The sequence below is a fragment of the Haemorhous mexicanus genome, chromosome 5, assembly GCF_027477595.1.
Source record: "Haemorhous mexicanus isolate bHaeMex1 chromosome 5, bHaeMex1.pri, whole genome shotgun sequence".
NCBI classification, from domain to species: domain Eukaryota; kingdom Metazoa; phylum Chordata; class Aves; order Passeriformes; family Fringillidae; genus Haemorhous; species Haemorhous mexicanus.
The window spans coordinates 32,454,779-32,469,781 of NC_082345.1; the positions used below are offsets into that span (position 1 = coordinate 32,454,779).

General features: G+C 37.8%; 1 protein-coding gene across 4 annotated transcripts in view; it reads left to right on the plus strand.

Annotated features, from left to right (window-relative positions):
* EEA1 (early endosome antigen 1) overlaps positions 1-14,369 on the plus strand; it is a 66,950-nt gene extending 52,581 nt beyond the window's left edge. For all 4 annotated transcript variants that reach the window (XM_059846804.1, XM_059846805.1, XM_059846806.1 and 1 more), the window contains 7 exons: positions 1,279-1,464; positions 1,898-2,029; positions 3,798-3,983; positions 4,285-4,523; positions 5,961-6,081; positions 6,430-6,528; positions 7,578-14,369. In XM_059846804.1, coding sequence (XP_059702787.1) covers positions 1,279-1,464; positions 1,898-2,029; positions 3,798-3,983; positions 4,285-4,523; positions 5,961-6,081; positions 6,430-6,528; positions 7,578-7,700 — 1,086 coding nt within the window. In that variant the 3' untranslated portion in view covers positions 7,701-14,369. The remainder of the gene's footprint in view (positions 1-1,278; positions 1,465-1,897; positions 2,030-3,797; positions 3,984-4,284; positions 4,524-5,960; positions 6,082-6,429; positions 6,529-7,577) is intronic.
* Positions 14,370-15,003: the final 634 nt, after the last annotated feature.

The following is a 15,003-nucleotide window of genomic DNA, read 5'->3' on the forward strand; positions in this document are numbered from 1 at the left end:
TTTAAGAGTCATGGGGATTCTTGAAAATGCTGTTGAATCAGCAGTGTTCCATCACTGCTGTTTCAAATTAAATCTGACTCTACAAGCAAAATACTTTAGATATTACAAAGGAGGGTCATGAGGCATCAGAAATGAATTAGCTTTTAAATCAATATGGGAGTGACTAAAGCATATGCATACTTGAATTAAGTGAAAATTCTGCTTATAGTTCCACTTAAAACCACTAACCTTCCACAAGAGGTTTGATTAATATTTAAGCAAGAACTTCAAAATGAATTGAGTTTGTCTTGAAAGAATTTAAATCCATACTGTTGCACTGAAGGCAACAAACTTATTAGTAATAATAAATCTCAGCTCACTTTCTGTATCATAGCATCAAAAGTTTACATAAAATACTAATATTGTGGAGAAGTGGAGGATGAGTTTGTTTAGTTGGTTTCTTCCTTGTTCGTTTCAAGTGGAACTAGTCTTTAGCTAAGCTAGAAGGTTTAAAAAAACTTCAGAATATTAACTCGAAAAGACCTCCCAAAGTTAGACTTTGTTATGGGAAAACAGAATGAGCTTGGCTTTGGGTGCAAGTTTTGGATTGTTTCTTGGGATTTTGTGACCTGTTACAGACAGATAAATCAAAGTTCTTTTTCTAGCTAATGGTGAAAGTTACAAGCAAATAAAATATCATCTCTGGATTTTGTTTAAACTTATTGTTTATAATGCTTATGCAGCAGAAACTGTGAAACATTTTATGCTGATATTAGCATTTTTATCTTATACATTTCACTTCAGAATTTTAAAAAATTTTACAGTTGACCTAGCACTAACTTTATTAAGTCATTGGTGAAAAACAGCATTGAATGATTTTTGAAATCTTCAAAGTATAGTTTCACTGCTTCTTAAGTAACAGCTGTCTAGAGTTATAGAACACTTGATTTGCCTAGATAATAAAATAAATTTATGTGAGCAAATTCAAGTGTATTCTCTTTTTGGCAGTTACCTTTTGTTCTTTGCCTGTCTGCATGTTATCACCTTTTGTCTGTGAAAGGATGCAGGCTGGAATATGTACAGTAAGTTTTTGTTCCTGGAAATTAAGCTGGCATAGTTTCTTTTTCCTTTGGGTAACCTTGTAAACTGGAAGTTTCTGCAATTATGCTCTGTCAACATTTGAAGCTAAGTGTTGCCCACCAGGTAGCAGTTCTTCTACTTGGAAAATGTTTAAGTGGCTGTTTAATATCTGTAACTTTTATACTGATGGATAACTTGCAGAACTCTCTTTGTAATTAGTCCACAGAAGAAAAACTTGCTCTAGCTCAAGAAGAATTAGTTTCCAGCAGGAATCGAATTGCTAGCAATAATCAACAGATTCAGGAACTGAAGAAAGCTAAGTCTACTCTGGAGCAGGATGCATCAAAGAAAGAACAGCAGCTGGGTGAGAAGACCAAAATGCTACAAGATCTTCAGAATGACAGGGTAAATGCCTCTACCTTTTGAAATCTCCACACAGGAGATTTCACATCCACCCCATGCAGACACCCTTTATTATTTTCGATTACGTCCCTAATTTGAGAGCATAACACCGTTGTAGTGCATAACAATAACAGTTTTACTGAACCTCTGGTGAAAAGACTTAAAAAAGAGATAGTTATACTGAATTTGGTTCAGAATATGCTTTCATTTTTCTAGACAGGTTTGTGTCTAGACAGGTGGGAAAACATTATTAGTTTTAAATCTAAAACTGCAGTCATGCTGCTAATTGCATTACAAACTGTGGATAGATACATGGCAGTTGTTTCTCCATAGTTACAAAGTCACCAAATAGTTTTCGGGCCCTGGATGTGGTTGGGTTTTTTATTTTGTGAATTTGGAAGAGGTAACTTTTCTAGCATTTCTATTTCTCTTCAAGATTTTGAAAGAAAAAGATTTGGCTAATGAAAAATGTAAAACAGCAGAGCTCCAGGAAATAAGGAACAGACTTGAAAAAGAAAGTGCCAAGCTGGGTGAAGAGCTTAGAGCCTGCAAGCAAGAATTTGAGAAGGTACATTGAGACAAACTAAGTTTTCTTCATGTGTTTGGTTATCTGATGAAAAGTATGTGCCTACTCAGTAGATGTTATCTGGAATGGCTTTGCAAAGATGCTTACTGTAAGTATTGGTAGTACAGGGAAGGGAACCAAAGCCCGGATTTTATTGAGCTCCCTCAGCAATGATGTCTTGGTTGGTGATGATTCTTGAGCCCCAGGGCCTAGTGAGCCAGGTGGGCTGCATAACTTGTCTTAGCTTCAGGATGGGTTGTATGTCCTGGCTTTTCTTCAGTTCCACTGTAAATTCATTCTGCATACCCCTGCTTGACTATTCTGAAATGGAAAGCTGTCCGAAAGAATCACAGTGGTGAAGTTTTCCACATATTCTAGGCACATCTGGGACTTCTCAAGGATGCATGGTAGAGATGAAACTCTCTTATTGTTGTTTCTTAAAATATCTTAAAAAGTCACAGTTGGGGAAGACTCAAAAAAGGCAAATGTCAGGAGCTTCATAAAAGACAAACTCTCTTCCAAAATCATAACAATCAGTTGAGCTCTCAAAAGGGTAAAGGTTGGAAGGCTTTAATGAAATAATTTTTAGTCTTCAGTGAAACTAACTGTTCCTTGCCACTCTCTACATATTCTGGTTTTTTAGTCCCTATAAAAACTAACATTCCTAAAAGGCTGCAGTTTGTGTTTTCCATAATGTATTATTAGCAGTTATATTTGATCTGTTAAGCACACAATTGTTGTACAAGTATAAATACAGGTTCAATTCCCTATACACTAATGAAAAGAAAATAACAAGATAACTTAAAACCTTCAGATGTTCTTTTCTCCATTGTTTAGAAAATGGTCTGTAATTTTTAGATATAAGTCTGTACTTTGTTTCTCTCTAGCACTCTGTGCTTGGGGAAAGGAAGTCTAATATCTCTATTCTAAAGAATAAAATTTATGAAGATGTAAAAGGTGTGCACACCAGTATCAGTTTAATAGTAATGTCTTCATTTCCCTACAAGCAATCAGACTGAAAGTCTCCTAAAGACTTAAATTCTGTTTCCCATCTCCTTGCAAGGAATAGAAGTATATGTATCTGTAGGGCATCCTCTTGTTCTGAGGATATGTTCTTTTCACTGTCCTTGGTTTGGTTTTAACTTGTATTGTGAACTTTGATTTATGTAAAATGGTCCACCCCATTAGTCTGTTAGTACCTATATCCTTGGCTGTGTAATTTTAAGGAAAATTATTTCTGTAAATGAAATGAGCTATTCTACTTGAGTTCAGTTACAGAAGAAAAAGTAAAGCCATTATTTACATCATCCCACTTGCTTAAAACAGAGTAATTTTTTATACACTGAAGACTAATAGAAACTAGCTTTCTTCCATCAGCATTCAGTTTTACATTGTCATTACGAAGTTTTTACCCTCATTATTGCAAACAGAGAACATTATGAAGGAAATTTTAGAGCAGTCCCTACAAAATGACAATGGATACATCTTTTCAAGAAGTGGTAGAAAACAATTCAACAGATCTTCCCCTGTACTTTAGTAGAAACATGCCTTAAAATTATTTTTAAAGTTGTATGTTGATCATAATATAAGTTAAAAATCTTTGATCATGAAAATCACTGATATTTTGCTCTAGCAAATCACCTTTTTTTCTAGTGATAAAACTAAAAATTTTTGCTGTCTTCTCCTAGGAAAGGATTACAGTATTTTTGAATTTAAATCCATTTACACTTTCAGTGTTGCTACTTTAACTTTGAACTCTGTATCCTAACAGGAGGTGACAAATCTCAAGGATGGAAACCAGCTATTGATTCAACAGAAATTAGAACTGCAGGGCAAAATAGATAATGCGAATTCTACTCTGGAACAGGAGAAACAAAAACATCAAGCTGTCAAAGATCAGCTGAAAAAGAGAGAAGAAGAGCTGAAGAAAGAATGTGCTGAAATTGAAGCCAAACTGGTTAGTGTGTTGAAGAGACTGCTGTTTTGTGAACATACTTTTGGATTTTTCCAGGGACAGAAAGGAAGCAATGGGTTGACTTTAGTTTCACTTTACATAAGCTTTTAAATGACAAGATCAAAAATTATTGAGGCATTTAATGGTATAGGAAAATTCAGTGTGGTGACAGCCTTGTCTAGTAGAGTATGTTGATTAAAAGTAGTGATTCTATTACAGTAAGATTTTTTTGGCTCAATTAAATGTAGGGAATAGGGAAAGAATGCTTGGATGCTTGTTTTTCATTTTTCCATTGTTTTTATAGCACACAGAGAAAAAAGACAAAGAAGAAGAAAAACGGAAACATGAGGAAAAAGAGACCAAGCTCACCATGCAGGTCACAGCCCTGAATGAAAACCTGGCTACCATGAAGAAAGAGTGGCAAAGCAGTCAAAGACGAGTGAGTGAGCTGGAGAAACAGACAGATGATTTACGTGGGGACAATGCTGTCCTGGAGGCAACAGTCCAGAATAATCAGGATGAGAGAAGAGCATTGCTGGAGAGGTAAACTGTGGTCATGATGATGTGGAAGTGTAGTTTGAGAAATTAAATGAACTGAAAAACTTGAGTTGATTTGAGATTCTGTATTTATGCTTTATTTAAAGCTGTATTTGTTCTTAGAGCCTGGGCTGTGGGTGCAGTTTCCAGAGTGCAACCCTCTGTCATCCCTGCCAAAGCACAGCAAGAGGGTTTGGGAAGCAGCTGTGCTCTTTGTGATTGTGCTGTAGAAAACAGGGCAGGCTTATCAGGATCTTTACTAATCACCAAAGCCACAGCTCTGTGCTTGCTCTCAAAGATTTATGTCCATCTGTAAGACCCTTCTAAATCCACTGGGCTTCTCTGAGATTTCAGGTGTATAGGCTGTGGCTTCTCATCTGTTGTGTCAACCTTGTGGGGTCTGGCAGAGAGAACTTCTCTTACCTGAGCTAACTGTCCTTCTCCATCACTCTGAGGCTCCCATGCCTTGATTCAGTTTGAGTACATGCCCTAGTCATCCAGAAGCCTGGAAGAGACCCCTTAAGTAACATAGAATTTGCATAGGATCTCCCAGGTGTGCCCACTACTCTGTGTTAGGAGACTGAGCCTGCAATTGGATTAGATAGCCTGAAGTTCACAAAGGAGATGTTTTCTTCCTCCTGAAAAGCTGCAGTCTTATTTACTCCCATCCTGCTGTTGCCTCTACAATATATTTAAGTCTAAGGTAAGGAGAGTGCTTTTCCTTCAGGCAGCAGGAGGCCTTGCAAGGCAGTAGGAGCTACTTGAATGCAGTGATTTCTAGGGGAGAAGAAATACCTGTGAGACAGGAAGCTTTCTTTGTCCTTATTTCCTGACATGTTTGGTGAAGGCAGAAGGGAAAGCTTTTGTTGGTACTGTCAAGCTTGCTGGTTTGACTTTTGAGCAGTAGACCTTGGAAAAGGATGGGATCAATTCAAGTGAGATCCTCTTTCTTTGGCAATCTCTTGCTGTACTGTGTTGAACTCATCCAGTAGCTGTTTACAGCTTGGCAGAAAAAGACCTTTTGAAATTTGACTTTGAGCAGCTGAGTTTCAGCTGATGGGAGGTTACCTTGATAGTAGAAAAAGGTTTCTTTTCTGCCCTGTTGCCTGACCTGATCTGCAGCAGCTGGTTTGTGAGAGTGTCCTGTTGCACAGGGGTATTTATCAGGGCTTGCTGTTGAGTGACTGCATTCAGCACTGTCCCTGGTTTGGGGTGCAACTCCAGGTATTGATAGGCTGCAGATACTTAGGAGCAGTATAATCTTTAACTGATGGTTACAACAGAATGTTTTCCTAATTAAGGCATCCAAGAACTTTTCAGAGTAAGGATTTTTTTTGGCTGGATTTTATGGGGGCAAGTTCTCAGACTGACAACCGACCCAAAGGGCACACAGTGTACATTGTCTTAAATGCTTTGAGCTGACTGTTTATTATTTTGCCTCAGGTGTATCAAAAGTGAGGGAGAAATTGAAAAGCTTCAGGCCAAACTTGTAGAAATGAAGAAAAAGCTGGACAATACAACTGCTGCAATGCAGGAACTAGGCCGAGAAAACCAGTCATTGCAGGTATAATTTGATTTGAAGCTAAAATACCTGTTGATTCTCTGTTCGGGACTTTAGGAGAATTTCAAATTTGTGTCAGTTTGGTGGTGGGTTGCCTTTCTAGAGTGAATTAAGGTGTTATGTTTGTGGTGTGTGAGGGTCATACTTCTGTCTGTGTGTTGTTAAATCTGCTTATAGTTTTGAAGCTTGGAAGGTTTCCTCTCTGTACAGCCATAAGCCCTGAGTATTGCAACAGAATTGGTGCTTTTATTTTGCAATAGGCAGTGCATGCTGTGGAAATAGAGGATGTTAGAGGGAATAGACATGCATTTTTTTAAAAAGCCTGATGCTTTTTTTACATCTTCTGTATAGATCAAACACACACAAGCTCTCAACAGGAAGTGGGCAGAAGACAATGAGGTACAGAATTGTATGGCCTGTGGAAAAGGCTTTTCGGTGACAGTAAGAAGGGTAGGTGTGTTCTACTCTGTGGCTATGGTGATTTTCTATTTTTATTGTTTTCAAACTCTTGGGTTGGATAGACTTCAGAAAATGGTCTGAATAGTACTGTGATTCTCAAGACATCTCAGAATACAGTTATTGTTTAAAGTGCCTTAACATATTAAAAATAATGGCTGTGGAGCTTGCTTTATTCATGATTCTTTTTCCATTTTAACAGCATCAGTTTATAAACAGTGTTAAAATGCTTCAATCCCCAAAGCAAGCAGGCAAAATTACTGTTGTAAGCATATTTACAGAAAATATAGTTATAACCAATCTGAGCTAGATTTATCAATATAAAAGGAATGTAAATTGGTTGAAATTAGGTATGTGTGAAAATATGAGGCATCACCATGAGCTGGTGCTTTGTGACTATACATTTGTGAATATGGAACAGAAGAAACAACTGGATGTGTTTTAGGTCTGGAGTCAGACCTTGTTTGAAAAACTGCTGTGGTCAGTGAAGATGTTAGCATCAATTGGCAGGGTCTGCCATTCATCCAGAGATGAGCACCCCTCCAACAAGTGACTTGGCAATGAAGTAGATGAGGCATATTGTGAGGTTCAGTTTTGCAGAGCTTCCTGATATAGTCTTAGGTGACTCCCCCTGGCCTGCACTATTTTGGTGATGTTCTTGGGTAGTCTTTGAACTGAGGCTGCTGGATCCTTTCATTCAAGGATATTTCTCAATGTGAAAGCAGGTAATTGCATATCAGATAAGAAGAATGTATTTCATGTGACCAGAACAAGCTCAAGAGAAAAAATTCGAGAGGAGGATGAGCTACTTTCTATTTTCTGAAACTGATATATTCTCTTGACTCAGTGAAACACTTCTGAATGTTTTACTCATAAATCTTTTAGAAAGGATTTACTGAAATTACCTTCTCTCTGCTATGTAACTGCCAATTAAAAATAATTGAATAATTTTTGAAATATGAGAGTTGACATGACAGTGATCTCTATTAGTGATCACTGCTCTGCTGCAGATGTTCAGCATGTATATTTCTTCTCTTTTGCAGCATCACTGTAGACAGTGTGGAAATATCTTTTGTGCTGAGTGCTCAGCAAAGAATGCCTTAACTCCTTCTTCCAAGAAGCCTGTCCGAGTCTGTGATACTTGCTTTAATGACTTGCAAGGATAACTGGCTATCGTGAGTGACAAAGAAATGTTACACTAAAATTTACTATTTCTGTTGATGCACTTCATTCAGCACTCAGACTACTATTCAGTTTGGACAATGATTGTAACACTTGGCAAAATCTAGTATATTTTAAAATGTTTATTGATACCAAGCAAAACTATTGTATTTTTTGTGAGACATGGGCTCAGATCATTCATAGCTTACTGACATTCATCATGGAAAGAGCTTTTATGTCTAGATTAGAAATATCCAGTTATTTGTAAATAAAGTTTAAACAGAGGAGTAACAATGTATTTTTTTATCATTTATTTTTTTGTTCAAGAGAAACAGCATTTATGTGATATTGAAGTTTATTCTTGTTTCCTTCAAAGAAAAAGGAAGATGCAAAAACTTATGAGGATTTTATGTATCAAATGTTGCTGTAAAAACATAACTAATTGTTGCATTTGATTGTGTATCTGATGGTCTTTATAACCCCCTGTGATTTTGTTTTTTATTTTCTATCTCTCTGGTTCTTGTGTTTTTCTCTCTAAAGTTTGAAATCCACAATGAGGGTAATGGACTCAACTTCAACTCAGTTTATTTGCCCACTTGTAGTGTCAGCACCCAAGTCCTTATCTAATACAGCCCTTGGGTGCTGGAATATCTCTACACATACTATATTGCATAGTTGGTGTGTGAGTGCATCTGTCTTTCTGAGAGAGTATGTGTGAACAAATGATGAGACAAAGTTTATCTGGCATTGTAGCAATATTATATTATACATTACAATATTTCATCCCGTAGCAATTGATTTCACTTTTACAAATTTGTTTGACACATTTTAATATTCAAGAAACCCTTGTTTTGTTGTTACATCATGTGGGTTTTAAAAAGCAAACAAACAATGCTGGTAGAAGCCTGTAGCACATTTCTGCCCCTGCCCATACCCTGGAAGCACTGAGAGATCACTTCTGTTCTAAGGGACATCCAGACCTTCCAAACCAGGCATCCAACTAAGGAAAAGTATTTTTTGAGACAGCTGTAGTTTTTCTGGCCTTTTCTTCTGTCCCTTCCCTCATCTTTTGGTGGAAGAAGCTGAATTCCTGTAACACCTAACAAACCTCACTTTTCCATTACTCCATCTGACCCCCATTACCAGGGGCTCTAAAGTTAGTTATGTGATTTAGTCTGCTTAGAATGGAAAACTGGCTTTGATATAAGCCAACAGCTCTAACAAAGAGGCCGATATATATGACTATAAATATTTATTCATACTTTCTGTACTGGGAACAGAAGTTTCTTGTACAGTTCATGTAGGTTCCATACTTCTTTTTTGTTGTTATTTTGTTTTCACCTCTTCATTTTTATTTGCCTGTCTCTAACTTTTCTTCCATTTGTATCTGATATTTCAAAACCCTTAAGATTATTTTTTTCTAAGCAGGGGTTATGCCTTCCAATATTTAGAAATTTTTTGTCTTAAATACCCTAATAAATTCTCCACCCCTCAAATGCTTTGATATCTTATCAAGTTTGGCCAGCTGTTCAGAGAAAAAAGTTGTGTTCTGAATTCCTCTACTTCTTTTCTGAGGCAAGGAATCAAATTCTGTTACAATGATGGTAGCTTAGTCATCATGAGGAAAGATTTGTTTGCTTTTATCTAGTTACAGCGCTATATGTGAATGAAGAAATGTCTTCCTTATAAAAAACGTCTTGATTAACTGTCAAGTGAAGAAACTTCATCCTTCTACTCCAGAAGTAGTGATCTATATGTTTCATATCCCCTTTTAACTTACCCAGCAGGTTCTACATTTGCACTGTCAAGGAGTTTTCTTAAAATTCAGTTCTTATTTCCCAAAAGCCAGCTGAATGATGTGACTAATTCCTGTCATTGTAAAAGATTTTGGGTTACAACTGTGGTTCATAGAAAACACTGACCTGCTTTTCTGGTTTGAACTTGAGTTGCTTGCTCCAAAAAGAAAAACTGCTGCAACAGTTCCATATGAACAGAGCCTCTGTTTCTCCTCATCAGTGTAACTGTTTGACTTAAGAATCTTTTGAATAGAAAATATGAACAGAATCTCTGCCTCTGGGAATTTTTTTTTCTATTTATTTGTTTACTGAGAGAAACCAAAAAATTTGCTTTAGAGTCTTTCTTTGTCTGGCTTCAGAAATGTGGGAAAAGTAGAGACGTGACAGTTGTGCTCCAGCTTTGATGCTTTTTGCCCTTTTGTGTAACACACAAGAGCCTTGTGCTGTTCTTTGGGTGAAGGACAACCACACAGAACAGGAGGGATTTTGAGCAGGAAAGGAGAAACTTCCCACAGCTGCCTATCAAAACACATGAGGCAGAGGAAGATGGAGATCTTTCAGGGGAGCTAGGAAATTGGTTTGGAGATTCAGTTGTGTTCAGGCATTTTGGTTTTGATTGGGAACATGTGAAAGCTCAGGAGAGACTTCTGCAGTGATAGAAGCTCTGGAAGGAAGCTCTAGAAACTCTCTTAATTCAGCCTTTTGGGATGCCATTGTGTGAAGACAAGCAGAGTCTCCCTTCTCAGCTGGCTGCTGAAGCAGTGCAGTTGATGACTGCAGATCACACCTTGAAGTGGAGCTCTTCAGCTTCAGGGGCAAAACCAGCTTGATTTTTGAAAGTTGCTTTTTGCTGGCTAGTTTATATAAGCAGCTTTTAGAGGGGATGGAAATGCTTTTTGAACACACATTTGTAGAAAGAGGGATTGTTAAAATCTGGAGAAACAGTGGGGTAGAAACTTTCATGTTTGAGCTTTGATTCTGCAGCAATAGATCATGATTTCTACAGCTTTTCACTGTGAGAAGTGAATTTATGACTCCATTGCTGAGTCTTACTCTCCTTGCTTTGTACTTGTAACTCTTAGTGCTGGTCTGCATTTGTTGACAAGTTGATGGTAGACTGACTCTAATACTTGGCTTTGCTGCCAGGTTGGAAGCTGTGTTCAAGCTGAAGAAAATATCCCATAATAAGGGAAACTGGAAGGTGAAAAGCCATATTTACAAATATGCTTGCAGAGTCTGACTGTTTTGATGGGCATGTTTCAGTAGGAATGTGGGCTTTTTATTCCACTGCCTTCTAAGTAACTGGAAAACCAAGTAAAAAGCCTGGTGACTTTTACCACAGTAAAATAAAGGATTCCAGGCAAAACACTTTAATTCACTGATTTTGCAGAGACAGGAACAGAGGGGAAAACTAATAAAATGGCAGAAGAGACTGACTCTTGGAACTGGAGGATGCATAGTTATGTGTTTTTACAGCTTCTAGCGACAGTCAGATTGCTCTGATTCCCTGAGGCGTGGCCATTATGGAGGAAGAGGTGAAAATGATGGCAAAACCAGCACTCAAACCAGAAGGTTTGTGGAATCCTCAAGCAGTCTTTGATTACCACTCATTACTCTGGCATCAGGAATGGGACAATGAAGTGTGGGCTTTGTTCTCGAAACTCTCCCATCTGCAGGATACTCCATCCACATTCAGAATTGCTGCAAGAACAGAATGTGAGAGACCAGCTGCTGCTTCATGGGCAGAGATAAGCTACAGAAGCTTTTGTAAGTGTGTAAAGGATGGTCTTACTAAGGGTGGGGAGAGGTCCTTTTAACTTCCTGGAGACAACACCTCTCTTCCCAGTCAAAGACCCACAGTCCCTTGCATTTTTGCTCCATAAATGCCAAATCCTGCTGTTCCACTCTGGCCTCATGTCAGCAGTACATCATACTGGAGACAGGTAGCATTGCAGAGGTCAGTGGCAGCTTATGATCTGAGCTGGCTCTGCTTCACTGTTATTTGTTTCTTCTCCCCATGTACTCCCTAATGTAATCTTCCCCCTTCTGCAAAGGTTGAATTAGGAGGATAAAAGTAATGAGTCACAGTAGGAAAAGTTGCTGTCTGGAGATGAAGAGACAAAAGGAATTTTCTGCTGCAGCTTCCAACAGAGGCAAGAGGTTTAGAGGGATCTCATTTTTCAGCTGGCTTCACTCTCTGGCACAAGAGTCCAAGACTGTAGGGTGAAATGTGGGTTTTTGCCTCTGTTTTTGGAAGGTGTCAAGTAACCAAGTTGCCATGGAGTGTGGAGCACAAGGTACACAAGAACAATGAGTAACTGCTTTTGTTGGCTTTGGGACTGTTAGGGTTGTTTGTGAATCCTCACTGGAAAAGCTTTCTTAGTAGTGAAGCAAGAAGGGATTTGGGAGCAGAAACATGAGGTAACCTCTCTGTGTTTGTATTGCATGAACCAGAACAATTGAGCTTCTCATGCTAGATGTAAGAGAAGTGACATTCATAAAGGAACCTGGAAAACTCAACTGCTTTTCTGGATTGTTAAGTGTCAGTTCACCATGGAGTGGAAACAAATACTTGTTGCAAAACTTAAAAAATTTATGGCCAGTACTCAGCGATGGACAGAAAAATTCTGAACCTGAAGTCCAAATAGATTCTAAATAATGCCAAGAAGAATGATATCACGGTTTGAATATGTAGAAACTGATAAATTACTCTTCCAGGTACCACCTCTCCTGCTCTCATATTCTCAGAGAACTAGGAAACAACACTGTCATTTGCACTGGGCACTTTTTGCTATCTAAGAGAGTCTATAGTAAGTGGAATGGCATCATTTGCATTGCATGTGTTAGCTGTAGTCATTGGACAGCCAGTTTATAATCAGCTGGATTTTTCACTGTATACATTTGGCCCTAAGGAGAACTGCACTCACAGTTCCTTTTACCAAAAACAAAATCATCAAAACCAAAACCAAATCATCATCTGAGAGCACATATAACAAAAACCATGTTAGTCACACACGTGTCCTTGTAGAACAAAATTTTAAGATTATAAAGTGAGAAAAAAAAGAATTTTCCGTATTTGCAAGGATCTTGCCTGTTGTCTGTTTCTTTGGTTTTGAAGTCTTGACCTCAGCATCCATTTTAGAATGAGTTTAAAACTATTGTCCAAAGGTAGCCTCTCCAAAAGGACTAATTGATGTACTTTTCAAGACCAGCTATAATTGCATGTAAACCCTGCCATGGAAATTTGGGTTTTGTGGTACTTTTTCGGTTTCTTTTTAAATGGACACTAAATAAAAAAGTTTGCATGTTTAGAGAGAATATTAGACACCACTTAAATTCCCAATAATGAAGAGTGTAGGTACTAGGTTATGTAATAAACTCTGCCTACTGTCTGTAGCTACAACGCTCTCACTATGCAGTGGATAGGGAAGTGTGTGTGCATTTAGAGATTGATGAAGCCCTGCTACCCCTTTGGATCACTGCTGTATGAAAGCAGGAGCCTGGAAGGCACATTTTCCTATTTTCCCTCCCCCTGTGACGGAAACTTAACACTAAAACCAAATTTGTCTGTATTTCGGGCTTTTTTCTGGGGTAAAGAGGGCTGGGAAAGGATGTTCATTGTTATATGTCAACAGGTCAGTGCTGGCAGGTCCAGGCTACTGCTGTTGGCTTTATGGCAAAATCCTCCATTGTATCACGCTGGAGCTTGATTCCTGGCACAAAAGGGATGTTTGAAAGAATGTCTCGCTGGGTTAGCAAATAACAAAACTTTTTATAGTAATTTCTTCAAAATGCTGCTTGTATAGAAATAGTCACTTTTGTAAGAAAAGAAAAAAAGGAACAAAATAAGGTCACATCCCCCCCATTTGATGCCATCACATAAGATTTAATTTAAGCTACCTCTCAATGTGAAATTCAAACATTAGGTAAGTGTAATAAGGTTTTCTCATGGTCATGTTATGTAAAAGTTATAGTGAATGCCAAAATTGCAAAAGTTTATCACCAAAAAGGAAAAGAGTTGAGTTGGTTTTTTTTAATGTGTATTTGAAATAATCCAACAGTTTCAAGTTATTGTGAATTCTCTTAAATTCTTTTAACTTCTGTAGCTTCAGCCTTGCAAACTCTAGCTGCTGGACAGGAAATAAATGATAACCACAAGCTTTCATAATTAAGGTCTGCTGGGTAAAACCAATTTTGTATGGAGCTTTGTCATTTGGTTACAGGTAGCTCAGTCACCAAATGTACCATTCACTTGGTCATGTTTTTTTTCTTCAGTACTCGAGATGTGAACTTGATGAATGGTGTTCTGTAATGGGTGTGTGCCACAAATCACATGGTCTCATTTGCCTCTTTTCTGATTTTTAATGATCAGTTTATTATTGCAGATGTGAATATTGTTCATACAGCTTAATTTCTGTATAATTGTATAAAATATAAATGGAAAAAATATAAGTTTTTACTTGGTATTTAGAAGTAATGTATTATAAAAGACTTACGTTGCAGTTTTACTTACAGAGTACTGTACTTCTAAACTGGATCATACCATCTTGGTAGGTGTAGATAGATTTTTTGCAAGAGTCTGTTTTGGTTTTATTTCTTTTTAATTGAAGTTTTATTCTCTTAAGTTCTGCTTTCAGTGTTTGTGTTTACTACTTGTGATCATGTAGTTGTGCCTTACATTGTGAAAGAATTTAGTCCAGTGTGCACTGTAATTCTTAAACTCTGTGATCTGGAAGGTGGCTGTGGATTTGAATGGGAAGGTGACACCATGCATCAACGGGTTCTGTGTAAACTATGACGAATTGTTGCTGAAATGTCATTTTTGTTTTCTAATATGTTAAAGGAATGACTATTAATAAAAAAATTAGACCTTTCTAATAGACCAGGTTATATCATTCAAAACTACCTTGCTCTGTTTCAGACAGCAAAGCTACATTGAAATGGTGGATATATAGTTTAACAAATGTAGATGAACTGTTCTTACACACATGTAAGAACAAGCTAAATGTTCCAGTTTCTTAGAGTTCCAGGGAGCTGCAACAAAGGCTTTGACATGCCTGAGGACACAGTCATAATGACTGTTTTTCAAATCTGTTCTTTTCACAGGTTAAATTCAGAGTAGTCTTTTCATTCCCAATAGCTGTGCAAGGCTGCCAAATATCCCACATTTGGTGAAAGTCCTTCTGTCTCTGGCTGTGTTCTGACATCACAGTCAATGCAGCTGGACAATTGGCATAACTGGAAAACTCAAAAAGTAGCACTTGTTTTATTTTTTTTAGACCAATAAAGGTCTCACTTGTGAAATGGAAAGCTCTTTCAGGGTGGAACTGTGTTGCAGAGAGAAGCCAGATGGTTAAAGTGGGAGAAAAGTCCTGTGACAAAGGCACTATTGAATTATGGAGGCACACCCAAACAACCCATGTTTAGCTATTGAAGCAGGGGCTCTGTGTGGATATGGAGAAAGATGGAAAAGAGAGGTCTCCTCTCAAAGGCAGTTGGACTTGGGAAGTCA